Raw genomic sequence first — 26,592 nt, forward strand, 5'->3', positions numbered from 1 at the left:
CCATTACTCGCTCTCCTCCATACACGGTTGCAGGGTGCTGCACATGGTTGTTGCTTGTATTCAATCCAATTAATTATGCGCACTCCTATATCCTTTCAGTTCATTTATTGTTACATTACAAAATTAAAAACATCAACGTTTCGGTTCAGGTCTAGGACCTTTATCAAGATGTTAAACCACAAAAAAATCATACACACAATAAAACTTTATATAATACAATATACATAACCCCTCCCACAACCTGCATAACCACAACCCAATTTCACTACCCGTCATGTATAACACATACAGATATTGTTGATAAAGGGAAAACTATCCATACAGTTAATGAATACTATTAAATTCATAAAAATCTTATTGTTACATAATTTACCTCGTTGGCAAAAAACAATTAAAGGAACAATATTCATTCAACCCTCTTGGTGCCAGAGTGTCCAGTTTTTTAATCCAAAAGGTTAAACGCTCCCTAGTATAAAACCAAAATTTCCCCTACACACTGGTTCCAGGACTTATCCCATAAATGGCCCTTGGTGCTAATGTCTGGCCTACAGCCAGAGCTGGACATCACACAGGTATGTGCTAGGCTGCCTATAACTGCAGGCAATTCTGAGACGCACAGTGTTTTCAAAGACTGCTTCTCAATAGAACTTTCTGCCCACTGAAGGTGAATGTTAGTCTGCCACATGTAGGCAATAATATAAGATAAAGCCCTTCATGGGACTAACCATTAACATATCGACAAAAAAACAGACCTTTTTGAGCATGGAATGTTTAATATAGATTTTTGATCACATATAAATTACATATTTATATTTAGCTACTTTAAGGACACAATCATGTGAATTTTGTCTTTGCATTATTTTTTTTTTTTTTTTTAAAAGTTTACATGTATGTTAAACACGAAATGTAATCACATAGTATATTTTATGGAGCCATGGTAATGTTACCAAAACCTGATGCAGCTGTTATTTGGCTTTAGATGAAATGAGCTTACAGCTGGGAACAGATATTATTTAAAGCACCATTTACAAAGCCCTCAATGCTAAATTATCTGCAGTTTTCCATATGTCTGTTCTGACATGATCTACATTTCTATTTTACATTTTTGAGGACATCTGGAACTTCCATTACAGATTTCACGGTGTAGTGAGGAGTTGGACTGACTTTAATTATTGAAGGATTTTTATTTAACCAAATGGTTGCTTTCAAGCCTGCATTAAGTCCACCTTGGATATCTGTATCTAAATTGTCCCCGACCATCACACAGTCCCCAGGCAACACTCTAATGAGGTCACAGCAGTGGTAAAAAATGGAAGGTGCTGGCTTTTCTTCAGCATGTTCTCCCCCAACCACAACAGCATCAAAGAACTGCTGTGCACCACAGGACTCAATTTTCTCTCTCTGGACCTGCCCCACACCATTAGTGAGGAGAACCAAGCGAGTTGATTTTCTTAGTTCACACAGCATATCTTTAGTATTCTCTGACATTGTCAGAAGCTGAAGGCGTCTCGTTTTCCACAAAGTGTAGCAGTCCATGGCCACTTTTTTATGGTCTCCCTGTCTAACTTCTTGCAGAGCATCTTCCCAGTGCTGAACACGAAGGTCATCAATGGTCATTGTAGAAGAATCCAGAGTCTCGCAACCTAGCTTTGCCTGAAACTTGTTGCAAATAATAAGAGCTTCTTCCTCCTTGTATTGGTTTTTCTCTATGAGTACTTTCACCACCTGTAAGAATAAATAATACTTAATGTATGAAACAACTTAAAAACATGAAAAAGTCTAAGCTAAAATTATAGTTGTGTTCTTTATGGACTTGGTACCTGATGCCCATGTACAGAATACATAAATGCAGTTACATCTAGGAAATGCTGAAGGGAAAATGAAAGTTGTTGACTGCCCTGTCTCTATGCTTGAGGCATAGAGGCGGGGCAGGCAATATGACTGGCAGCTCAGATTTGTAAATACATTTATACAGCTTGTTATGTGTGGGTGACAGGTCCCCTTAAACTTCAGATTATAACATTATTTTAATATTACTGTAATTTAGAAGGAGGAGTTCTAGTACCATATAAAGCTTTTATACAGATCACAGAATGCCAAGGTGACTTCTAATATCTACAGAGGGTACATTATTTTTTATAATATGCAAGTTTGAGTTATGTGACATAAATTACATTACTGAGCACCAATTATAACTAGTGACATCACTAAGCACCTTTTATATTGATGTATACTTTTTAATATTCATTGTTGCTTATTATACATAATACAGCTCTTCTACAAAGCACTTTGGTGGGTATATGTTGTCAGACCAAGGACCGCATCAACAAGCCGATGCAGTCCTCAATCCGATGGGAAAATCAAACCTGCCCAATCGAGATCTGCCCAATTTTAGGCCAGATATTGGTCAGGTATGCCCATCAGAGGTGCCTTTACATGGGCAGATAAGCTGCCGAAATGGTCTGAAGGGCCTGAATCGGCATCTGATATCTGTCCGTGTATGGCCATCTTTAGAATGACAATCACTGATACAGTGCAGGCAGTACTAGAAATGAAATACACATGAAACAGATTTAAAAAAAATAAGGGGGGTGCAATTCAGTGGGTGCCATATGCACCATAAGAGCACAATACATACAGTGCTGGCAGGTGGGCTTACCTCTTTCAAAATGACTGAACAACTTTTGTCATTATGATATGCTGTCATCTTAAACAACTGTTCTCAAAATGGTTATAATACTGCAATACAGAAACCATTTCTGCTTTGAAATCCCACATATACAGTTTTTTTAAAACATTTACTGTTATTAGTATTAATAATTAACTTATAATGGTGTGCCCCCTCCCCTTTTCCTCTCCTCTCTTAATGCATAAACATGCCCACAAAATGTTTACTCCCTGTGTTACATGGTGTTACCATGCCCCTCTTAGGGGGAATTGTTTTACTTATAAATGAATACCAGCCACCACTTTCCTTTTCACTTGAATAGGATACAACCCACTTATGAAATACACCTTTGGCAATTGTCAGGTTTCATACAGAAGCCCTAATTTCACATTGCCACCAATACCCACTCACCAGCTCAGGGGTCTGTAACAGGCATCACATTTCAAGTGAAAAGTTAGTTTTAATCGCAGCTATTCTTCCTGATCACAGCTTACCAGTACACTAATCCTGTGGTTTGCATCCCTTTTCTGAATCCTTTACCCACTCTTCTTTTTACTTTATCTTATTCTGAACCCATGTTCTTATGAATATTACATAGGCCTTTAACATTTTGCAATAAATTTGCACAAACTTCTATACTGTGTAGAATGGCCCAGATACTAGCCTGATACCTGTGGGTCCAGCAGGTTCAGGCCGGCTTCGGCACATCAATTGCAGGTCACGGGCGGGTTCAGGTTGAGCTCTTTCAAAAAATTTTTATGCTTCATTGGCATTAACTGTGTATGTTTTATGATCATTTTAACAGACTTTTACAGAAACCTTATTAGGTATAGAAATAGATGTGTCGATCACTGTATGGTCAATGAGAAAAAAAATTACCTCCTCAATTGCTTTTTTGCCAGCCCCTGAAGTATCAATCAAGGTGTTATCTAGGTCAAAAAACACGGCTTTTACACCACTAAGAACCATTCTGAAGAATCCAACTCAGTGTGCCCAAATAGTGCAGAAAACATAAAGCTATGATAGCTTTAGTATTTCTTAGAATCTGAAAAAAAGAGATTTCAAGAGAACTTCAACCTAGCAAGAAAACATGTTAAATAGTTACACAATGCTTGATGTTTAAATGTTCATTAAGTTCAACCTTTTGCCCAGGTAAATCCTAACTAATTTATAGATGATCAAGAAGCAAAATGCTACCAACCCCAATCAGAACCTGTATCCAGGTCTCTCTGCAGGGGAAAACAATTCTCTTCACCCTAATATTGTGACTTTTTTTGCATATTATAAAAAAATATATATATATATATACAGTCTATTTTGCAGGCCATTTTTCAGTGCACTGGTAATCAGATTATCCACCATGCAGGAACGAGAAGTTGTAAATAAGAGTAATTTAAGTGTCTATTTGTAACAGTTGCCACTTCACCTCTTTAATACCAGCCACATATTGAATCCAAATCCTGCATGACTAGTTAGCAATTCATTTAAATACATGCTGCATGGCTTCACATAAATCAGTTCAGCCTGCATCTAAATTAACTGATAACTAGCTATGCAGTAGTAATGTGCGGGTTAGAAATCCTCACAAAAGGGGTGGGGCGTGCACCTATAAATTAGAGAGCTGAAAGAGGAAGCTGGCAGTGTAAGGTCAAGGCCGCCGCTCCCTATAAGCAGAGTACTCAGTCTGCATAGGGCACCAACTCCCAGGGGGGCACCATCCCAGCTGCTCCAAAAAAAACAAACCATTTTTATATATTATAACATACCCCCCAACACTGTCCCGCTGGTTTTTATAGCGCATCCCGCTGTCCCGGATAGTTCAATCAATCTATGGGGGCTATTGGGGGCACTGTGTGTGGGGCCCCTATAGTAGGTGTTTTTTTTTTATTTTATTTTTACTTCCGTAATATTTGGGGGAGGGGGCACAAAAGTACATTTCTGCTTAGGGCACCCATTTGGCCAGCAGCGGCCCTGTGTAAGGTTGTGGGCATGGAGGGTGACCGGACGCACCCAACCCGCAAATGATGTGCCGAAGTCATCCCAAACCCACCCGACCCACACATCACTACTATGCAGGATATCGATTCTATATGTGGCCAGTATTAAATAGGGTGAGGAGGCAACTCAACTGGGTTTGGTGACCAAACATTGATTTGTTTCTTATTTAAAATAGGCAAAAAGAATGTTCAGCTCATGCCCTATTCACTGAACTCATATTGCAATGCACCCCTAGACTATAACAAGTCAGACTGTGTATATAGAGGGACAACTAGCTTGTAGCCTGTAGTTTTTGCTGAATAAACCCTGCCAGATAGCTACTGATGGGAGGGTGCTGGTAGTTGTAGTGCATTAGCTTTATCTGCATGTTATGAAGAGCTTCATAAATAAAAAAAATTATATTATACCCCACCTCCCCATTCTATATGCAAGTTACTTGAACTACTGTCTACCCCCCTCCACTCCCCTTTAGAAAGTTTCCTGTGGGAACGACCAATACAGGCACATTAAGTGAAGGCGATATAGCTGAACATAGCCATTTAAAAGGGAAAGTTAACACTGCCAGAATGAATTGATTTTAACCTGACGCTGTGGACATTGGGTAGCAGTGCATACAGAATAGAACCATACGTGCTTGTGTACATACACCAAGGGGCTTCTAAGAGCGACTGCTGCTCAGCTTCCAATCCAACCCGGCAAGAGTCCAGGCACCAGCAGAACAGCTGTGACATGTCCCGGAAGTGCGTCCCAAGTAGGAAGTAGGCTGCAGCGCTACACGTGTGGCTAGTCCCGCCCCTTCCCCTGCACATGGGCTGCTTGCCTGGCGCTCAGGATTCTCAGGGCTAACTGACTGCCACTTACTGCAGGATGGAAACGGACACTAAGTGGCAAGCGCTGCTCAGGGAGCCTAGCCTGGGCAAACTTACCAGTCCCGACTATGGGATTCCCGGGGAGAGCCAGCACCCTCCTCTGCAGGATATCACTCGGGCTCATATCGACTCCTTCAACCAAGCAATGACAGAGGGGCTGAGTCTGGCGGTGCAGGTGAGGGAAGTTGGGGTCTAGGAAGGGGTGGTATAGCTGCTGATGTGGGTCTGTATAGTAGAGATGTCTGAGATCAAAAAGCAGATACACATGTGAGCACTCCCTGGGACTCTGCACTGCCCTGCCATTGATCTCTCTCCTGAACCTCCCCTTAGTATTGTTATAGTATCAATATGCACTAATGTACATATACAGCACAAGCCTTTCTCAGAATAACACAACCCTGTTAAACCACTAGTAAAGGAAGCATTGATGATATCATAGTAACATAGTAAGTTAACTTGAAAAAAGACATACGTCCATTACGTTCAACCATAATGCCTATATATAACCTGCCTAACTGCTAGTAGATCCAGAGGAAGGCAAAAAACCCCATCTGAAGCTTCTCTAAATTGCCTCAGAGGGGAAGAAATCCTTCCTGACTCCAAGATGGCAATCGGACCAGTCCCTGGATCAACCTGTACTAAGACCTATCTCCCATAACCCTGTATTCCCTCACTTGTACTGAGAGCTATCCCCCCAAACCCCTGTATTCCCTCACTTGTACTGAGAGCTATCTCCCATAACCCTGTATTCCCTCACTTGTACTGAGAGCTATCTCCCATAACCCTGTATTCCCTCACTTGTACTGAGAGCTATCTCCCATAACCCTGTATTCCCTCACTTGTACTGAGAGCTATCTCCCATAACCCTGTATTCCCTCACTTGTACTGAGAGCTATCTCCCATAACCCTGTATTCCCTCACTTGTACTGAGAGCTATCTCCCCTACCCCTGTATTCCCTCACTTGTACTGAGAGCTATCCCCCCTACCCCTGTATTCCCTCACTTGTACTGAGAGCTAAGACCTATCTCCCAATAACCCTGTATTCCCTCACTTGTACTGAGAGCTATCTCCCATACCCCTGTATTCCCTCACTTGTACTGAGAGCTAAGACCTATCTCCCAATAACCCTGTATTCCCTCACTTGTACTGAGAGCTAAGACCTATCTCCCATAACCCTGTATTCTCTCACTTGTACTGAGAGCTATCTCCCATAACCCTGTATTCTCTCATTTGCTAAGAAGCCATCCAGCCCCTTTTTGAAGCTATCTAATGTATCAGCCAGCACAACTGATACAGGGAGGGAATTTCACAGCTCTCACAGTAAAAAATCCTTTCCGAATATTTAAATGGAACCTCCCTTCTTCTAAACGGAGTGGGTGCCCTCGTGTCCGTTGGAAGGACCTACTGGTAAATAAAGCATCAGAGAGGTTATTATACGATCCCCTTATATATTTATACATAGTTATCATGTCACCCCTTAAGCGCCTCTTCTCCAGTGTAAACAGACCCAACTTGGCCAGTCTTTCTTCATATCAGTGACATAATTTCTATGAGACACAGTATGTGATGTAAAAACTATAATAAATAAGTCCCTATGTATGTATAATATAGCGCAAAGTTCAATTCCAATTTATGATGTGTATTTTCACAACAATGATACAAATACACCTGTGACCATTCACAAACAACTGCAGTGTTGAAGATTTTCTAGAGAATTTATGCCACAAAGAAATGAGGTATGTGAAATGTTAGCATGGAGGAGGTGACGTAGGTAATGAGATGCAAAAGTTGATGCTCTCTCCTTGATAAATTGGCAAATAGTCACTGGAAAAATTTCACCTGGTAAAATAATGTGAATAGAATATTCCCCAAATTGAAATTGAGTGAAATTAATTTACCAAAATGTGGTGTACTCTCCTGATTTAATAAATTGACGATGTTGTGGCTTATTTTCACGTTGGCTGAAAATAGTCAAAATTGTAAATTTCACACTGCAGTTAATATGCCCTATAGAGAAAAAGAAACTAGAACTATATATTTACTAACCAAAGCACCAGTTTTATGCTCTAAGTCAGTGCTTGCCAATTATTTCCATATAGTGGGCCAGATATTTACTTTTAGCATATTTGTTGGCCGCATTGAGATGTTATCCAAAGATGCCAGTTGGGTTTTCTTGGAGGGCCACATCTTGTCTGTGGGCGTTCAGTTGGCGGCCCTGCTCTAACTAGTTCCTGGTCAGTCAGTAGCCATACCCATAACCCACACCTGGGCTGAGATTCACAGTCTGCCGTGCTATTACTGAGGCCCAAACAGCCTTCGACAGGCCCAATAGTATGAGTTAGTTGCAGGATACTGCAGCGTCTCTGGTTTTGCTGAAACACTGAAAGTGGCAGTCCAGGCCTGACATAGCCCATAGCACATAGGCCTGGCTTTCAGACTTTTATAGTTTTAAGACAGTGATGCAGATTTGGTCAGGCTTCCTTTAGAGCATAATTTTAGAGATATAACTTTTAAAGGAGTTTTTCACCTTTGAATTTATTTTTGATATGATGTCAACATTGATAATCTAAGGGGCACATTTATCAAAGTACAATTGTCTCCTACTTATTTTTTCTAAGTTTTTGAACTGTACGTATTTTCATCGATTTCTTCCCGTACTGTGCGTCATAATTTACGCAACAATATTGTATTTGTCACAACGAGTACGAAAGTTTCGGATTCATTCAAGCTTTGGTATCGTGACTTTCCTTGGGCCAGGTTGGAGCTGCAGAGTGCCATTGAGCCCTATGGGAGACTTTCCTTGGGCCAGGTTGGAGCTGCAGAGTGCCATTGAGCCCTATGGGAGACTTTCCTTGGGCCAGGTTGGAGCTGCAGAGTGCCATTGAGCCCTATGGGAGACTTTCCTTGGGCCAGGTTGGAGCTGCAGAGTGCCATTGAGTCCTATGGGAGACTTTCCTTGGGCTAGGTTGGAGCTGCAGAGTGCTATTGAGCCCTATGGGAGACTTTCCTTGGGCCAGGTTGGAGCTGCAGAGTGCTATTGAGCCCTATGGGAGACTTTCCTTGGGCCAGGTTGGAGCTGCAGAGTGCCATTGAGCCCTATGGGAGACTTTCCTTGGGCCAGGTTGGAGCTGCAGAGTGCCATTGAGCCCTATGGGAGACTTTCCTTGGGCCAGGTTGGAGCTGCAGAGTGCCATTGAGCCCTATGGGAGACTTTCCTTGGGCCAGGTTGGAGCTGCAGAGTGCCATTGAGCCCTATGGGAGACTTTCCTTGGTCCAGGTTGGAGCTGCAGAGTGCCATTGAGTCCTATGGGAGGCTTCCAAAATCATGCACAGAAGGATCAAAGTCAGAAACGTTTTCCCACCATTTCCGATCGTTCGGATATGAAAATGTTGTGACTTTCGGATTGCCAATAAGATATTATCGTGACTATTATGATTTTGTTCATAAGCATTTTTGTGACATTTCCGATCATCAGAAATTATCGTATCTAATCCGAATTTTACCCATTTCAGGATTCAAACTCGTACTTTGATGAATTTGCCCCTAAGTCTTAGAGTATTAATGTTGACATCATATTAAAAATTAATTCCAAGGTGAACAACCCCTTTAAAAGTATAGAGTCTAAGACAATTTGCAATTAATTTTTTTATTGTAGTTTTTCAGTTATTTTGACTTTTGTTTATCAGCTATCTGGTTGCTAGGGTCTTGCTTACCTTAGCAACCAGGCCATAGTGTGACTGAGAGACTGGAATATGAATAGAAGAGGGACTGAATAGAACGATAAGGAATAAAAAGTAATTAAAATAAAACTGTAGTGGTATCAGAGACTCCCATTTGAAAGCTGGAAAAATGTAGACAAAGAAGGCAAATAAATAATGAAAACCAGATGCAAATTTGCTAACATACTAAAACCTGTTTTAAAGGTGAACCGCCCCTTTAACTGTCACCCTGCTTTAGCCTGTAATAGGCAGGACAGCAGACTGCACATTGGTGCTGTTGTTTTGTTTGATATATGGGTACATATCATCGCATCCCAGTGTGCTAAACTGGCCTGGATTTGTTCTAGCACCTTTTTTTTTTCAATTTGCACTTGAAACTTGTCATGAGTGTTACAACTGGAAATGTGAATGTGATTCCAGCAATTTAATTTAAATGTTAACACCATAATATTCCAGTATTCAATGTCTTGTTTAACCTTTAATTTGAATTGAAACTAATGGATTTCTGACTGCCGTTCATTGTAGGTGACCATTTATTTTTTATTTGATTGTTTCAGGCTATGAAACCACTTGAGTTTACTTACAAAAATGATAAGGTGGCATTGCAAATAGTGGATGCAGTTATTACCCCTCCTCTAGTGCCCAAAGGAAGCATCTGCAAAGAGCAAAAGATATACCCAGCAGAATGCAGAGGAAGAAGAAGTACATACCGGGGCAAGCTGACTGTAAGTATCCAACATGCAGACTTCAATACTACACTCGTTCCCTCTCAGTTTCTTTTTCTTATTCTATATAGCTAAACTGAAGGGCATATTTATTAAAGGCAAAAAAAACTTTATATTATTTTCTCATGATTCATCTCAAGTAAGAGAAATCCCAAGTAGTTTTTACTGAGAGTTAACATCTCTCTTAATAATATTCACGTCCGTGTCAGTCCCATTAGCTTTCATTGAATGGCTGTAAAATCCCAACTTGAGAATTCTCAAGTGAATCCAATGATATAATTCTTCCATAACAGAAATGCTGGTGTGCCTCATTGGAAAATGGTTCCTGGCACCTGACCCCTCTATTAAGGTGAAAACATGTAAGAAAAATGTGCAGAAATTTGTAGAATTTTTAAGACAAGATTGAGATCAGTGAGATTTGATGAATCTGTCCCTTATTAGACATGCATTAAGGGCTATGCAATGTGGAAATTAGTCACCCGAAGTTAAATCTGCCCTACTGGGGGCGACTAATCTTCTGAAAATGCTTTCCAACCAGCAATAAGGTAAATTCACTGGTGGGAAAACGTACATGTTGCTTCAGTTTTCCAAAGCAGCCCAAAGTCTTACAAGACCACAGTCCTGGATAATAGGTATAGGGATCCCTAACCTGTACTTCATTATTTCATTTCATGATATAAGTAAACAAAAGCTTGTTCATTGCTGCATGGGAAAATAAGAGCCATTCCAATCCTTTCCACTTAATAGGGTGGCAGGCCTTTCTGACCAAACATATGCTTAGTGACAAGTTAATATTGGCCCATGGCTGTGCAACTTAAAATAAGAGGTTACAGGCATTTTATTAAATCAAGTGCTGGAGGATAATTGTATGCATATCAACATACTTGAAATAACTTAAGAAGTGTGGGGCATTTAATGAATTGTAATGAACCTGGACTCTGGGTTTCGAAGCCCCTGTACAGTCCTGTTGTAGCCAGTTTTTCTTGGAATTCGGTAGTGAGACTCAGACCACATGGTACTTTTTATGTTACCTTGTTTGTGAGGATGCTTGCTAAACTGCTTCAGTAAATTTACCATATTTATTCTTAGGTTTTAGTTTCTAAGTATGATGGCACAGCTTACATTGTAAACAAAATGTTATTTTTCTGAATATTTGCCTATGACAGGTGTGATATTTTTGCATCAGCTGATGCATTCTCCATAGACCCTAATGATCTTACATTTCCTATTGTAAGAAAATGTATTTTGATAAATAAATCCTCCTTATTAATAGGGCTTATATTTAAAATGTAGTTTTGGACAAACTTTGTCCTTAGATGGGTCAATACTTTTTTTGTTATGTTATGGACTTATATCAATTTTCAAGTTTCTGAATTCAAGTTTTTCTAAATCGAATGAACTTGCATATCGAATTTGCAGTTATTTATAATAATAATATCTTGAATTGAAAATATGGCTTGACTTTGCCTAGGACAACTCTCATTGACTTCTATAGAAACTCACAAGTTTTTACATTTTTACATTCAAATTTCTTTGCGCTTAATAAATACCAGACATTCAAGTTTTTGAACCGTAATTTGAATTGAGATTTTTTAGTGCAAAAAAACTTGAATCTTGAAAAAAGAGCTAAACTTGAGCTATGATAAATCTCCCCCTTAATGTTTTACAACACGTCATAACCATAATGAATGTAATTTCTCCATCCTAACTTTACCTCAGGCCGATGTAAGCTGGTCCTTAAATGGATTGCAAAAAGGCATCATCAAACAAACCCTGGGACATATTCCTATCATGGTGAAGTCAAAATTTTGCAACCTGTATGACCTTAACCCAAAACAACTTCTTGAGCACCACGAGGAAGAGCAAGTATGAGCTTTAATGTAACTCTGTGATGTACATATACCAAAGACTGTAGTTGTTTAAGGTGTTGGGGTGTTAAAGACACAGGGGGCTGTAGATTGCTATCATGGGAAGTGGTAAGTTCTATGTACAGCATTAAAATTACATTTGACATTACAACCAGGGTTGCAGTGATCCTTTATAATATGCCTTACCTACCTCCCAATGCTGTAGGCTCAGGCCAGTGCACCTGGGTCTTTTATTAAAATGGTTTACTAGTGTTCCTGATATTTTTCTTTTAAAAGTGGTATTTATAACATATTTCATAGAAGGGATGTATGCATTTAAAATACAGATTACATACACAATACTGATCAATACAGGAGGAATAGAGGGTAAATGAGAGGCAAAAAATACAGTAACACAGATGTAGCGGTTCTGTCAACCATTACCATCCTTCTCATATGCATATAATGCCATTACATGGACATTGCTTTAACGATCCCTTTGTTGAGAACATGTTTGTTTTCATTTATTGTTTAAGTGCTGTAAAAATAATGTGTATCAGTATGCCTTCCATATACTTTTTCTCATATCCTCTTTATAGAATGGAATGATGTTCATAATGTTTTAGTTTTAATTATGTAGCAGCAGTTTCAGTTTATTTCTGTATCTTTATTAAGGAAATGGGAGGATATTTCATTATAAATGGAATAGAAAAGGTTATCAGAATGCTTATTATGCCTCGAAGGAACTTTCCCATCGCCATGATTCGTCCCAAGTGGAAGAATAGAGGGCCTGGTTACACTCAGTATGGTAAATTCCCTTTTTTATGCTCTTTTTTTTCCCACATCTTTATTTTTATTCAACGATCAAACAAATCATAACAGCAAGTTAATTTCTGTTTTAACTGTTTAAAGGAGAAGGAAAGGTATGATCACTGGGGGGGTGCCAAAATGTTAGGGAATGAGAAGCTGAACTTTAACTAAAAGCCCGGCTTTTTCACTGTACTGCACATGCATAGGCCCTGGGATCACAAAGAAGGAAGACAGAGGGAAGAGGATCCCTTGCACACAGGTACCCCAAGCCAGTGCACTTTTCTGCTGACGGCACTGGCCCGGGGTATCAGGTAGATGATTACAATTATTGGTGGTGCCTAACATTTGGCACCTCTACGTGATTGTATCTTTCCTTCTCTTTTAAGTTTAGATTTCTTGAACTTAGTACAGTATAGTATGTAGGTAGTCTGTTACAGATATGGGACCTGATATCCAGAATGCTCGGGACCTGGGGGTCTTTCCATAGCTTGGATCTCTATACTTTGTCTGATAAAAAAAAAAAAATGAAATAAACCCAATAGGATTGTTTTGCCTCCAATAAGGATTAATTTTATCTTGGCTGAAATCAAGTATACGGTACTGTTTTATTATTACCAAGAAAAAGGCAATCAATTTTTAAAAATTGGACTTGATTTGATTAAAATGTAGTCTATTGGAGATGGTCTTCCCATGATTCTGAGCTTTCTGGATAATAGATCCCATACCTGTATGTGATTACGTACTCCCAACAGGCATTAGATATCAATAAAAGTCAACTTGTGCTGTACTGCTGCAATAGCCTACAGGGTATATAGAAACAAATAGCGGGAGCGCATATACGTGAAAAACAAAAAACAGATGATAGTGCAAAAACGTTTGGAATGAAATTCCTAAGTGAATCTTTCACCAAATGAAAATATAAGTGCTCAACAATCAACTTAGAACACCTTGTGCAGTAATGCAAAACTGCTTACCAGATGGCAATACTTCCAGGCCAAATAAATAAGATGTGTCCACGTACAGGTTGTAGCCGTATCCTCTGTGTAAGCACAAAACGAGAGAGAAAAGCGGCAAATGGTACAATAACGTTTATTATAATAAACTGCTAAAAGCAATATTACTTACAGAGTGCAGTAGAAACATAGGTTCTTAGACAGCTCAACGTGTTTCACGTACTATCGGTACGCCTCCTTAGGAGCTCAAGTAGCAAATTGTTGCATTACCCCTACAATCCCCTTAAATAGTAGTGTGGCGTGGGATAAATGCAATTGCCCACCTGTAGGAGTTTGTCTGACGTATATGACGTCACTCAATGTCTATCAAATGCTGTGGGTGCACTAATGCTGCAAACAATGGGAGTATCCTAGGTCCATTCCAGCTCGCAGTGGCTGGACCAGGGGAGGCGCGTCACTAAATGCATATATAGCCTACAGGGTGATTGCTATGTGATTCCAGCTCCGTAAATAGCTTGTCCCTTGAACTGCCACCTCGATCATGCTGGTAAACTTGAAGTCAGGTCATTGCTTTTTCTGCCTTTTCTTAAGCAGACCCTTCAATTATTTGAGTGCTCTGTTGAAGCTGTATCTATAATTCCTGCAAATCCAAAATAATAGTCAGTATATACACAAAGAAAACTTTTGAGTGAGCATTAAGTATGATTGTTTGGATACAGCAAACCCTCATTACTATGAACCAGTTCAGAAAAACTGCACACAAAGTACAGGTATTGGCTAAAACATTTTTCGTTGGCATGACATGTACGTGGCATCCACTCACCCAGGGCGGCCCCTTGGAATACCTGGGAAAAGTAGCGTGGAATGTTCTCTGTCTTCTTTAGCACAGGTGGAACAATAAGTGGCTGATCAGTTATAAAAGATCCTCCTGCATTACTAATGTCATTTTTTGGAATATATACCCTTGTTGGCCATATACATTTTTTTTTGTACAAGATGGAATCTGTCTACTTCCCAAGAGATCACTGATGATCTTTATAGTTCAGATTATAATGAAATTTACTTTCACTGCAAAATACAGTTTCTAAAAATATGGGAAACAGTCTTATTAAATCAGCTGCTGTTTGAAACAAAGTGCTTTTAGCTGATCAAATTAGATATTGGGATATATCTGAGAAAAAAAAACACGTACTAGACCACGTCACCAACCAGTTAGCTAAAGTTTATGTTCCTTATTATTTATATGCCTTATGAAGCCAGCTCCTAGTTGTTTGGGGATATAAATATTCTGAATAGGTCTCAAAGAAAGATTTGAAAGTTAATCTGCTTTCTATTTATATAACTGCCTTGGTCCATTATTGAAGCCAACAAATCCCTTTAAACCTTGCAGATAATGGAATAAAAATTAACAATCGATCACCAGCAATTCCCTCTCTTTCCTACATGCAAAAAATGTTAAAACACTTTTCTCCTTGCTTTTAAGGTATTTCACTTCGTTGTGTCAGAGATGAACATACTGCTGTCAACATGAACCTGCACTATCTAGAGAATGGCTCTGTTATGGTGAATTTCATCTATCAAAAGGAGCTCTTCTTCATTCCACTGGGCTTTGCATTAAAGGTCAGCCTCATACTAATACTGCAGAATAATTGTCTTTAATGTTGGCAGTTTTACTCTTGGGTTGCTGTCACACAAGCACTGACACTCATAGTGCAACTTAATCTGGCAGGAGGCAGGGGAGCTCCAAGCATATTTGTCAGTTTAAGCGTTTTGATCACTCTAAATATAAATGAATAAATTGACCTGTGCCCTAAATGTCTTAATGTGGTGGGAACCTTTTACCATGTCTTTTGGGAATACCCAGTAATAAAGGGAATTTGGTGAGAGGTGCTGGACTACGCTGAGTCGGTACTGGCACTTCCCAATATTTTGTCACCCAGTCTGTTTACTAGGCATACTGGAAACCCTACAATTGAGACCTCCAGCTAAATGATGCTACTGCTATACTATGCCAAAAAGGCACTATTATTACAATGGAAATCTAAAGGACCACCCTCACTGAACTTCTGGAAAAAGCTTATTGATGACTCCTTACCAAAACAGAAACTGGTGTATCAAGCCCGAGGCCATATGGGGGGCATGGCTCCAGTCACTTGCCTGGAACAAGATAAATATCTAAGCGTTATTGTGATGCTCTGTATTAGGGCTTCATTGCCTCCCTTCACATTTTCCCATGATTGCTGAAAGTAACTCATTTTACTTTCAGAGATTCTAATGCTATACTATGACAAGTGATTTTCAGAAGAGGAGTCATCCACGGTACCACAGCTTTAACCATGGATGACGTTGTACCGTGTGCCATTGTTTTTAAAGGGGACAGTCACCCAGATATAAAAAGGTGTATGACTAGTCATTTTTGAATTAAACATAAAAATCATATATTGCTTCAATAAGGGTCATTGCCCTCATTAGATTCCCCCTCCCTGTGTATCCTGCGTATGGGTATGGGCATCAGCCCCCCCCGAGCATATTAAGATTTCATATAAACAAGATTTCCGAACCCCAGTAACAGCAGCTGCACAAGTCAAATACTTTGCCTGCACCAAATGCCAGCTCAAGTTTCAAGTGGGACAGAGTGATCCCATCTGTAGATCCTGCTCACTGGAGGGAGGGCCTGCCCCATTTCCCCCAAGTAAGGCTACAGCAGACCTACCCATTGATCCGAGTACACCCCTATGGGGAGTAGGGGTCTTCTTGTCCCTGTGGGGGTCTTCTTGTACCTTTTGCTGTAGGGACCCCCTTGCAGAGGGACTTGATGCCATGACTCACCACTGGCAATTCGACCTAGCGTATGTGTTCACTCCACTTCCAATGCTACCCAGGGTACTCAAGAAAATCCAGCAATTTCACACCTGCGAAATAGTTGTGGCATCCTTCTGGCCACGCAGGACCTGGTTTACCGGCCTCCAGGTGACGTTGATCAAGGAATCCATTATGCTACCTCGCAGACCAGACCAAACAGGGACCCGTCTCTTTCCTTAATCCCAGCCTGTTTGCTTTAATGGGATGGCTATTCGAAGCATCCATCTGGTAACATCGGGATAACTGAGGAGGTTATCACCGTTATGTTACAAGCCAAAAAAACTCTTTCAAAGCATATAATACGGTATGGTGAATAGGAATGGTGTTGAAAGCAAAACCTATCCTTTAAAGACCTACATACGGCAGATACTGTCGTTCCTGCAGAGGGTCTAAAGCTTGGCTCCATCAAGGTACAGGTCTTGGCTCTGTTGGTTCTGTTCCTATCCCGACTACCCTTAAAAGCCTCAGTCCAGACTTTTATCCAAAGTGTAACACACGTGCAGCCCTCCTTCCATTCACTAGGCCCAGATTGGGACCCTTAATCTAGTGCTCAATGCACTTTTGGATCCTCCCTTCGAGACCATGGACGTGTTCCTTGTGGTAGTGGTGTCGGAGCTGAGAGCCCTCCTGTGCTTTACCTTTTCTCACCTTCCATGAGGACAAGGCTGCGTTACGCACTGTACCATGTTTTCTCCTAAAAGTGGTTTCCTCCTTCCATCTCAATTAAGACATCATTGTGTCGTCGTTGTACCCTACTACAAAGAAAAGAGACTGCAAGGATTAAATGTGGTACGAGCCTTACAAACCTTTCTTCAGCGTTCCTAAGGGATTCAGAAGGCAGACTCATTGTTTGTGATTCCCTCAGTTACCCAAGTGGGCATGGCTGCCTCCAAAGCCCTGATTGCCTGAGGGATCAGGGAGACCATCTGTAAAGCATACACAGCCAAAGGAAAACCCTCTAGGGGTGCACTTCACTAGCACATTGGGCTTCCTGGGCATGGTGTAATGGAGCCACTAACTAGCCCTCCATCTACGCCTTCACTCAACACCTTTGCCTCGGCAGGGAGCATTTACAATCCATGGTGCGCTAAGGTTTTTGACTTGGCCACCCTGATGTTCTGGGACTCTTTTGTTAAGTCACCTGCAGAGAAAACAGGATTTATTATACTCACCTTTAAATCCATTTCTCTGTCAGTGACAGGGGGACACAGGACTTCCCTCCCTACTGTTTTTGGGCTTAGGGCCTCAGTTTATTGTTGACCCAGTTGGTCTTGGTTGTAAGTGTTGCTTGTTCTACCTTACGTTCCTTACCTGGGGCCATTTGGTACAAACTGAAAGCCAAGGGCGGTGCAAGGGGATAAAGCAGTACCAGTCATGGCACGCCCACTTCTTTTTTCTTCAAGAAAAAAAGCTTCACCCCATCTGTCTACTGTGTCCCCCTGTCAATGACTTAATTTAAAAAAAATGAAAGTGTATAAAAGTAACTAAAATATAATGTAATGCTGCCCTGCACTGGTAAAAGTTGTGCAGAAAGTCTACTATAATTTATATAAATAAGCTGCTATGTAGCCATGGTGGCAGCCATTCAAAGGAGAAAAGGCACAGGCACATAGCAGATAACGGATAAAACACTATTGTACTCTACAGAACTTATCTGTTATCTGCTATATAATCTGTGCCTTTTCTCCTTTTTTCCAGTTTGAATGGCTGTCCCCATGGCTACACAGCAGCTTATTATATAAATTATAGTAGTGTTACTGTAGCAAACACACCAGTTTTACCAGTGCAGGGCAACAGTGCATTATATTTTTATTACTTTAAAGCTCTTTCATTTTTTGGTTTTACTGTTCCTTTAACAGTGTGTATAATAAATCCTGTTTGTGGGGTGATACAAAGCTTGTCTCGGTAACAGTGTGAATTCCAAGACTGAAGGAGACGAGATTTATATAGTGTAAGAAAAGTTTATTTTGCTTGACTAGCACAATACAAAAGAATTTGGAATTATTTATGCAGGTGACAGGTCCCTTTTAAGGTGTTATTCCAGAAATATAAAGCATAGAAGAGAAATATACCTGTGATTTAAACATTTTATTTTCTCACTCTTTTTTTTCCCTTCCTTAACAGGCTCTAGTTGACTATTCAGATTATCAGATTTTCACTGAATTGATCAAAGGCAAGGAAGAGAATTCATTCTACAGAGACTGTATGACACAGATGCTGAGGGCAGTGGTGGAGGAAGGGTGCCACAGTCAGAAGAATGTCCTCAAGTACCTTGGGGAGCGGTTCCGGGTTAAGTTTTACCTTCCCGACTGGTTTACAGATGAACAAGCTGCAGAGTTCCTTATAAGGTATGGGTATTTGTGTAAGAGAAACTGAATTGCCCCAGGAATATATATATATGTATATATAAGTTTTTGGAAACGTACTGTATGTCTCTTTCGGCTCAGGCTGTAACTGATGTTTGAGTGTATCATCATGGAAAGTCATTTGCCACTAATAGGAGCACCAAAAAAACTGAATTAATTGCACTTTGTGTATTTAATGTATACACTACTATTTTACCTAAACAGAGTACTTATATTGATTCCATGTGTTTTCATTTTTCTCAGTCAGTGCATCTGCATACATCTTAAAACCAATGTAGAAAAATTTTACATGCTCTGTATGATGACACAAAAGCTGTTCACGTTTGCCAAGGATGGATGCATGGAGGAAAATCCTGACAGCTTAATGTACCAGGAGGTCATGACACCAGGGCAGCTTTTACTGATGTTTTTAAAGGTCAGTGGTACCCTGAAAACAGATCTTATTGCTTTATATTGTGAGGCTAGTATTGCACAGGGGCTGTGGCCCTGTCTGTAACAGATTGCTCCAGTGTTGATTTGCATTGACTTGTATTGAGCATATTCTGTAAGCAGAAAGGTGTGGCCTGGCAGATGTGTCTTTGATTATGTTATGGTTAGAATTTATTCATTTTTGCTGCATTAATTTTGAACCCACACATTGTATTGCTCATCTGACGGACAGTCTCTCAGATGTCTTACCTGTGTGTTCACTATGCTGCCACTTTTCTGAAATGTACTAGTTGTCACTTTTTTTTTTTTTTTTTTAGGAAAAGATGGAATCGTGGCTGCTAGGAGTTAAGGTTAATCTGGACAAGAGAGCTCATAAATATACAGTTGATCTAAGTACTGAAACCATGATGAAAGTATTTACTTCAACATCAGATCTAACAAAAACGTGTGAATATCTGCTGGCTACTGGTAATCTTCGCTCTAAAACTGGTAAGTTCTAGTTAAGGTCACTGTTTCATTAATGGTGTATAGATACAGGATCCATTAGGGACCTGGGGTTTTATGGATAAGGGATCATACTGTAATTTGGATAAACTTACCTTCGGTCTGCTAAAAATCATTTTAACATTAATTAAACTGAATAGAATTGTGTTTGCCTTCAAAATGGATTAATTCTATCTTAGGATCAAGTACAAGGTACTGTTTCAATATTACAAAGAAAAAAAGATATCATTTTTAAAGATAAGAATTATTTGGGAAAGCACTCAAGGTTTTATCTTTACAAGTTACTGCTATTTATGAATAGGACATTATCAAATAAGTGGGTCCTATTTGTCTTTTTACTGAGGGCCATTTTAATAAGAAAATAATCTATTTGAGTATGACTAGTTATGGAAAACCAACAGCATTTGATGCTAAAAATATATGGAAATGTTCCAATAACATTGGAATTTGACCAAATTAAATTTGACAAATTTAAATAAATATGCTCATAGCTTTCAGAAGGAGCCAGCACTACACAATAGAGCTTCTTTTAGATAGCCATTGTTTCTCCTGGTCAATATGCTATCAATAGGCCCCAACTCGCATAATAGAAAAACAGGGTTTCTCCTGCTTGGGTGCTATTCTCATGTCTGCCACTAGGTGTAGCATTTGAGAACATTTAGCAACGCAAGCAATGTATGTATGTATGTATATCTTTATTTATAAAGCGCTACTTATGTACGCAGCGCTGTACAGTAGAATACATTAATACAAACAGGGTGTTAATAAGATAATAGATAAATACAAAGTATAATAATAAATACAGATAAATACAGCAGCAATAAGTTAAGAGTCGAGGACACAAGAGGAAGGAGGTCCCTGCCCCGTAGAGCTTACAATCTATATGGGAGGGGTAACTAACAGACACAAATAGGCAAATATAAGTGCTGTAGGTCACAGTGGGTGACAATTCTTGATTATTTTTTTTTTATCTCTATGATGCAAAACTTTTCTCCAGTCCTTGAACAGTCAAAATGTATCTATGATTAAATGATCAGGACCTGGAGTTTTACAGATAAGAGATCTTTTCATAATTTTGATAAACTTTGTTTAGTTTTTTTTCTCCAATAAGGATTAATTATACCTTGCGATCAAGTACAAGGTACCGTTTTATTACAGAAAAAAAAATCATTTATTGAAATGGAGGCTATGGGAGATGGCCTTTCTGTAATTCAGAGCTTTCTGGATAACTGGTTTCCAGATAATGGATCCCATACCTGTGCCAATAATTCAGCTTCTGGAAACAAGTTGCATGACAAGCCAGCCTACATGACATTTGACACAACTGACTAAATTGCTGCTTTCAGTCACATCCTATTTTGTGCATACTTTCAGAAATGCTAAAAATATTTACTTTCACCTTTTTTCCTGCAGGCCTTGGAATGCTACAGTCTTCTGGTCTGGTAGTGGTTGCTGACAAGCTAAACTTCATTCGCTACCTTTCTCACTTCCGCTGTGTACATAGAGGTGCTGCTTTTGCCAAAATGAGAACCACCTCAGTGCGTCGCCTTCTGCCTGAGTCTTGGGGTTTCCTGTGCCCCGTACACACTCCCGATGGTGAACCATGTGGTCTCATGAATCATATGACTGCAGCGTGTGAGATTGTGACACAGACATCCTACAACACTTTACTGCCATTGCTGCTGTGCTCATTAGGTACTACTTGCACATTATGACTCCTTTGGAAAGCTAGGGATATTTAGAAATATCTTGTGGGCACAGTTGTGGAAAACTACCCCAGGCCAGTATCTACATTATGTGATTGCCCTTTGTCTGTTTCCCCTCAGGAATGACTCCTGTTGATGGAACAGCCGGAAAATTGTTTGCAGACTGCTACCCTGTCATGCTAGATGGAGCCATGGTGGGTTGGGTGGAGAAAACCATAGCTCCTGGCCTTGTCAGCGCACTTCGAAATTATAAGGTATTATTTTTCTTTTCCTGGACACAAACCCTAATAGGGTAAACTGCCCCTTGCTGGGAGACAGCATGCAAGCTGGCCAACGTTTATAATATTTAACAGAGTGTCAGAAAGGTATCTGTTTACTTTGACCACATATTTGGATGGTTAAATTATGATGTGCCTGTACCACTAAGGGCTCTGGCACATGGGGAGATTAGTCGCCGGCGACTAATCTCCCCGAAATGCCATTCCACCGGCGAGAATGTAAATTGCTGGTGGGATGGCATACGCGGCCATCTCAAGGCAAGGGAGATTTGTCGCTGGTGACTAATCTCCCAGTGTACCACAGCTTTAAAATGTATTTGCTTCTTTGCCAATATTAAATAATTGGGATTATACCGGATGGCAAGAATTACTAGTCCTAGTCTAAAGCCACAGAGCATCAGTGAGATGTTTTACTAACTGTACTAGGTCAGGGAAAACTGTTTGTTGGATGTTATGGGTTAGTGAATTGGGGAAAAGTACAGAGAACGTAATTGCACTGTAGTTACAATAATTGCACACTTTTGTCTAATTGGGGGACCCAAGCACCAAAAGCAAAGAGAACACTAATTAATTTTGCAACAAGGACACTAATTAATTAAAAGGCAACCAGCTTTCAGATTTATCCATTTTTTATCTTTTCATTTTTTTCTGCTAGTTATTAAATTCCTACAGGACACATAGACTCACTAGGGAGGCAATCAGTGCAGTGAAGACCTTCTTCAACTTGATCTCTTAATAGTTTTTTATGTTTGCTTTATATTAATGCAGGTGAAACATGAAAAGAATGTGCCTCCATGGACTGAAATTGTCCTTATCCCAATGACTGGGAAAGCAAGTCTGTACCCTGGGCTTTTTCTTTTCACCACCCCCTGCAGGATGGTACGTCCCGTCAGGAATTTGGCCTTGGGTAAAGAGGAATTGCTTGGCACTTTGGAACAGGTATTTTTCAGTGTTTTGTACATAAGTAAATCTTCTTTAATTTGATGACCATATTTTAGGCTCCTTCTTGAATTCCATTACAATATTGTCTCTGATTGGTAATCTCCTGCATGACTCTAGCTTTGATCCTGTATTATGTGTTAAACATCTGTTGTAAGTTTCATTTTCTTTGCAGGAATTATCCATAATGTATTGTATTTCACTGGTGTTACTTGTGTTTGCCCCAGGTTTTCTTGAATGTGGCAGTTTATGAAGGTGATATTGTACCCGGAGAGACCACTCACCAGGAGTTTTTCCCGCACAGCATGCTGAGTGTAGTAGCAAATTTTATCCCCTTCTCAGACCACAACCAGAGTCCCAGAAACATGTATCAGTGTCAGATGGGTAAGTCATCTTTTAAGCAGGGCATCAGAATTTGGTAAGAATGTAAGATTTGTTCTGGTTAAGTTTAATCTACTCTTGTAAGAGCTATAAAATAGTATGTAGAGCTAAATATTGCAGCAGAAAAGTTCATTACTTGAGGAAGAGACCCTTGCTTTTTCCTGAAATTTCATAAATTGCATTATTTCCAGGTAAGCAGACAATGGGCTTCCCTCTTATGACTTATCAGGATCGCTCTGATAACAAACTGTACCGGCTACAGACCCCACAGAGTCCTTTAGTTCGGCCTTCCATGTATGATTATTATGAGATGGATAACTATCCCATTGGCACCAATGCAATCGTAGCAGTCATTTCGTATACAGGGTATGACATGGAGGATGCCATGGTAAGTAGTTGTCCCAAATTTGGTGAATAGAGATTTACATATCTGCTTATTTATTGAAATTATTAAAAACATTTGTCATAGGTAGTAATTTCTTAAACTTACTTGCCCCTTTCCAGCCTAGGCTGAGGTTTTAAAAGGCTGTAAAACCAGTGTGTGCCCCCCGCCCCCCCTAATACTATCAGAGATGGACAGGTATCGGCAGTCGCCAGAGGCGGTGGAGTATGAGTTGCTTCATCACCAGAAACGCTGGTATAGTTGGTGATGTCATGCATATAATTAATAAGAATAATATTATCTATTTAAAAATGTTATCAATTTATTTTTGTTAAATAAACTGTAAAATATGAGGGCATTGCTTTTACGTACATTAAATATTTATTTTCTGTGTGTCTGTATTTACACCTTGGGGTGGGGGCATCCATTTTGTTTGCCTACTATTCACTAGGCACAATGCATAGAAGATGCCTGTACTTAATACTTATTAAAGGCAGGTGATAAGTAAAGGGCACCCTTGTGTCCAAACTGTAGGGAGTACAAGTAGGAGCATACTATTTTAATAGATAACATTTTAATCCCATTATTGCACTTGGCACTGGGCCTACCATTGATAAGTGGGACCTTATGTTGGCCTACATACCAGCTAATGACCAGAAATCACTAAATAAAACTTCAAGTTTCCAGTGCACAATAAATGCATCAGCCTTATACAAGAACCAGATCTTTTGTTCAGTATCAGCTTCAGGGGTGACATCTGTACTGGTGTTTTGCAGGTCTTGAACAAGTCATCATGGGAAAGAGGCTTTGCTCATGGAAGTGTGTATAAAACTGATCACGTGGATCTCAGTAAAAAACTTAAAGATGGAGAAGATAATCTAGTTTTTGGCATCAAACCAGATGATGAGCGGGTGAAAGGAAGACTGGACAGCGATGGCCTCCCTGCTGTTGGTGCTGTTCTGCAGTTTGGAGACCCTTACTATGGCTACCTGAACCTTAACACAGGGGAGAGCTTTGTTGCCTATTACAAGTAAGTATTAATTTGCTTGCAGTTCCCTGGGATCCTGTATGAATGGCCTAGTATTATTTTGAATGTACAAGAAGGAGTAATGGATACATTATCTATCTGATACTGATACTACAGATCCTGGTTTAAATTCTTGATCCTGGGCAAATCACCTAATTTCCTCGTCTTTGAGCCCTAATTGTATGTTATAACTCCAATTCCACACCTTGTTTTGCTTTTTTGATGTTGTGTACAGCAGCCCCCTTTGAAAATTGTTTATAGTGGTTTAAATAAAGTTGTACAAACAAAGACCAAAGAGCATTTATGCACATAGTTATTTATAATAAGACAGGCACCAGATATCATTCGTATCTCTTATTTATTCTTTTTAGGAGTAAAGAAAACTGTGTAATTGACAACATCAAAATCTGCAGTAATGACATTGGTTTTGGAAAGTTTAAGTCTGTTTGTGTCACCATGAGAATCCCCCGTAATCCAACAATCGGGGATAAATTTGCAAGTCGGCATGGCCAAAAGGGTATTTTGAGTAGGCTTTGGCCGTCTGAGGATATGCCATTTACAGAGAGTGGAATGGTTCCGGACATCCTTTTCAATCCTCACGGATTTCCCTCTAGAATGACCATTGGGATGCTGATAGAGAGCATGGCTGGAAAGTCAGCAGCCCTGCATGGTCTCTGCCACGATGCCACACCCTTTACATTTTCTGAAGAAAACTCTGCCCTTGAATATTTTGGAGAAATGCTGAGAGCAGGTGGTTACAATTTCTATGGCACAGAGAAACTATACAGTGGCATAAGTGGCCTGGAACTTGAAGCCGATATTTTCATTGGGGTGGTTTACTACCAGCGCCTTCGACACATGGTCTCTGACAAGTTTCAGGTTAGAACAACAGGTGCCAGGGATAAAGTTACCAACCAGCCTGTGGGAGGCCGTAATGTTCAAGGTGGGATACGTTTTGGAGAAATGGAGCGTGATGCACTGCTGGCCCACGGTACCTCTTTCCTGCTTCATGATCGACTTTTTAACTGCTCGGATAGGTCGACAGCACATGTGTGCATAGAATGTGGAAGCCTACTCTCTCCTTTCTTGGAAAAGCCTCCGCCTTCCTGGTCATCCATACGCAACCGAAAACACCACTGTGAAGTCTGCGATCGTACGGATACTGTTGAGACTGTATCAGTACCTTATGTTTTCCGTTATTTTGTGGCTGAATTAGCAGCCATGAATATCAGTGTGAAACTAAGTGTGAGCTAGTTTCAAACACCACGTTGTGTTGGGCAACTTCTGTATGATTATAGTAGTACCAATGTGCCTCCTAATTGAGTAAAAACTTTGTATGTATGGATTTCAACTGCTAACTCACACTGTGGCAGCTTTGGTTTGCTTCAGACTGAATCTGACTAAATTATTTTTATCAGCATTTTTACTGCTGAAACAATTTCCAATGTGAAAAGGAAACAGTTATTTTTACTGAGTTTAAAAATGCTCAGAAGTCTCATGCTTGCGGCACACATCCCTACCAGAAGTGTCTAGAGAATTTGGACTTTGGGGGAATATATTTTTAAAGTAAAATATATGGTGACATGAACAATGCTGTGTGACATAAAGCAACAGTTCCCACATTAGTCTTTATATCTTTTGTATTTCATGGTTTGTTTGTTTTTTTTAAATACCATTACATGTGTACAATTAGATGCTTAAAATGACATACGTCTTTTGTTTAGTGCAAAGAAAAGTATGCACACCTGCTGCCTGCAAGCAGTGTAGCTATAGGGGGGAGCAGACCCCAGGGCTACAGCGAGTAACACAAAAAAGGCACTCTCTTGAGCATGGAGTGGAGGTGGCCAAAAATTGTTTGCTAGTGTACCTGGGACCAGGGAATACAGTGGAAGTACTAAATGCCTTTTATTCATAGTTTCTGTATTGTGTAACACTATTTTGGGATAGATTGGACCAAAACCAGGCTAGTTGTAGAGCATTGGTTACATGTGACTCTCATACATCAGGATGGGCCTCCGCTATATGGGAGAAATTACTGGAGGATGGTGTTATACCAGGGGGCTCAAACTCAATTTACCTGGGGGCCGCATTATCGGATAATGCAAGGCACGGCGGGCGGGAGCTGCT

The 26,592-nt window shown here is 40.0% G+C and overlaps 2 protein-coding genes across 3 annotated transcripts; one reads left to right on the top strand and one right to left on the bottom strand.

The window, feature by feature from the left end:
- Positions 1-90: 90 nt before the first annotated feature.
- On the bottom strand, positions 91-5,373 carry nanp (N-acetylneuraminic acid phosphatase). 2 transcript variants are annotated; one of them, NM_001017186.2, is made up of 3 exons: positions 5,313-5,373; positions 3,548-3,713; positions 878-1,725 (listed from the first exon to the last, which is right to left on the bottom strand). In NM_001017186.2, exons 2-3 carry the CDS (start codon positions 3,635-3,637, stop codon positions 1,093-1,095), a joined length of 723 nt encoding a protein of 240 aa, NP_001017186.1. In that variant the 5' UTR covers positions 3,638-3,713; positions 5,313-5,373; the 3' UTR covers positions 878-1,092. The 2 variants fall into 2 exon arrangements, with proteins under 2 accessions (XP_031757586.1, NP_001017186.1); XM_031901726.1 differs by lacking the exons at positions 3,548-3,713; positions 5,313-5,373 and adding an exon at positions 2,660-2,758 and having other exon boundaries at positions 91-1,725.
- A 54-nt stretch (positions 5,374-5,427) lies between these two features.
- Positions 5,428-26,097, top strand: polr1b (polymerase (RNA) I polypeptide B). The gene is made up of 15 exons (XM_002940396.5): positions 5,428-5,710; positions 9,814-9,981; positions 11,701-11,847; positions 12,504-12,636; positions 15,075-15,211; positions 18,578-18,801; positions 19,063-19,234; positions 19,566-19,737; positions 21,166-21,447; positions 21,579-21,712; positions 22,505-22,675; positions 22,903-23,059; positions 23,248-23,444; positions 24,215-24,468; positions 24,837-26,097. The coding sequence occupies exons 1-15, from the start codon at positions 5,534-5,536 to the stop codon at positions 25,717-25,719; spliced, it is 3,408 nt and encodes a 1,135-aa protein (XP_002940442.1). The 5' UTR covers positions 5,428-5,533; the 3' UTR covers positions 25,720-26,097.
- The last annotated feature ends 495 nt before the right edge of the window (positions 26,098-26,592 follow it).

Source organism: Xenopus tropicalis, chromosome 5 (assembly GCF_000004195.4).
Source record: "Xenopus tropicalis strain Nigerian chromosome 5, UCB_Xtro_10.0, whole genome shotgun sequence".
In the NCBI taxonomy this organism is placed as follows: domain Eukaryota; kingdom Metazoa; phylum Chordata; class Amphibia; order Anura; family Pipidae; genus Xenopus; species Xenopus tropicalis.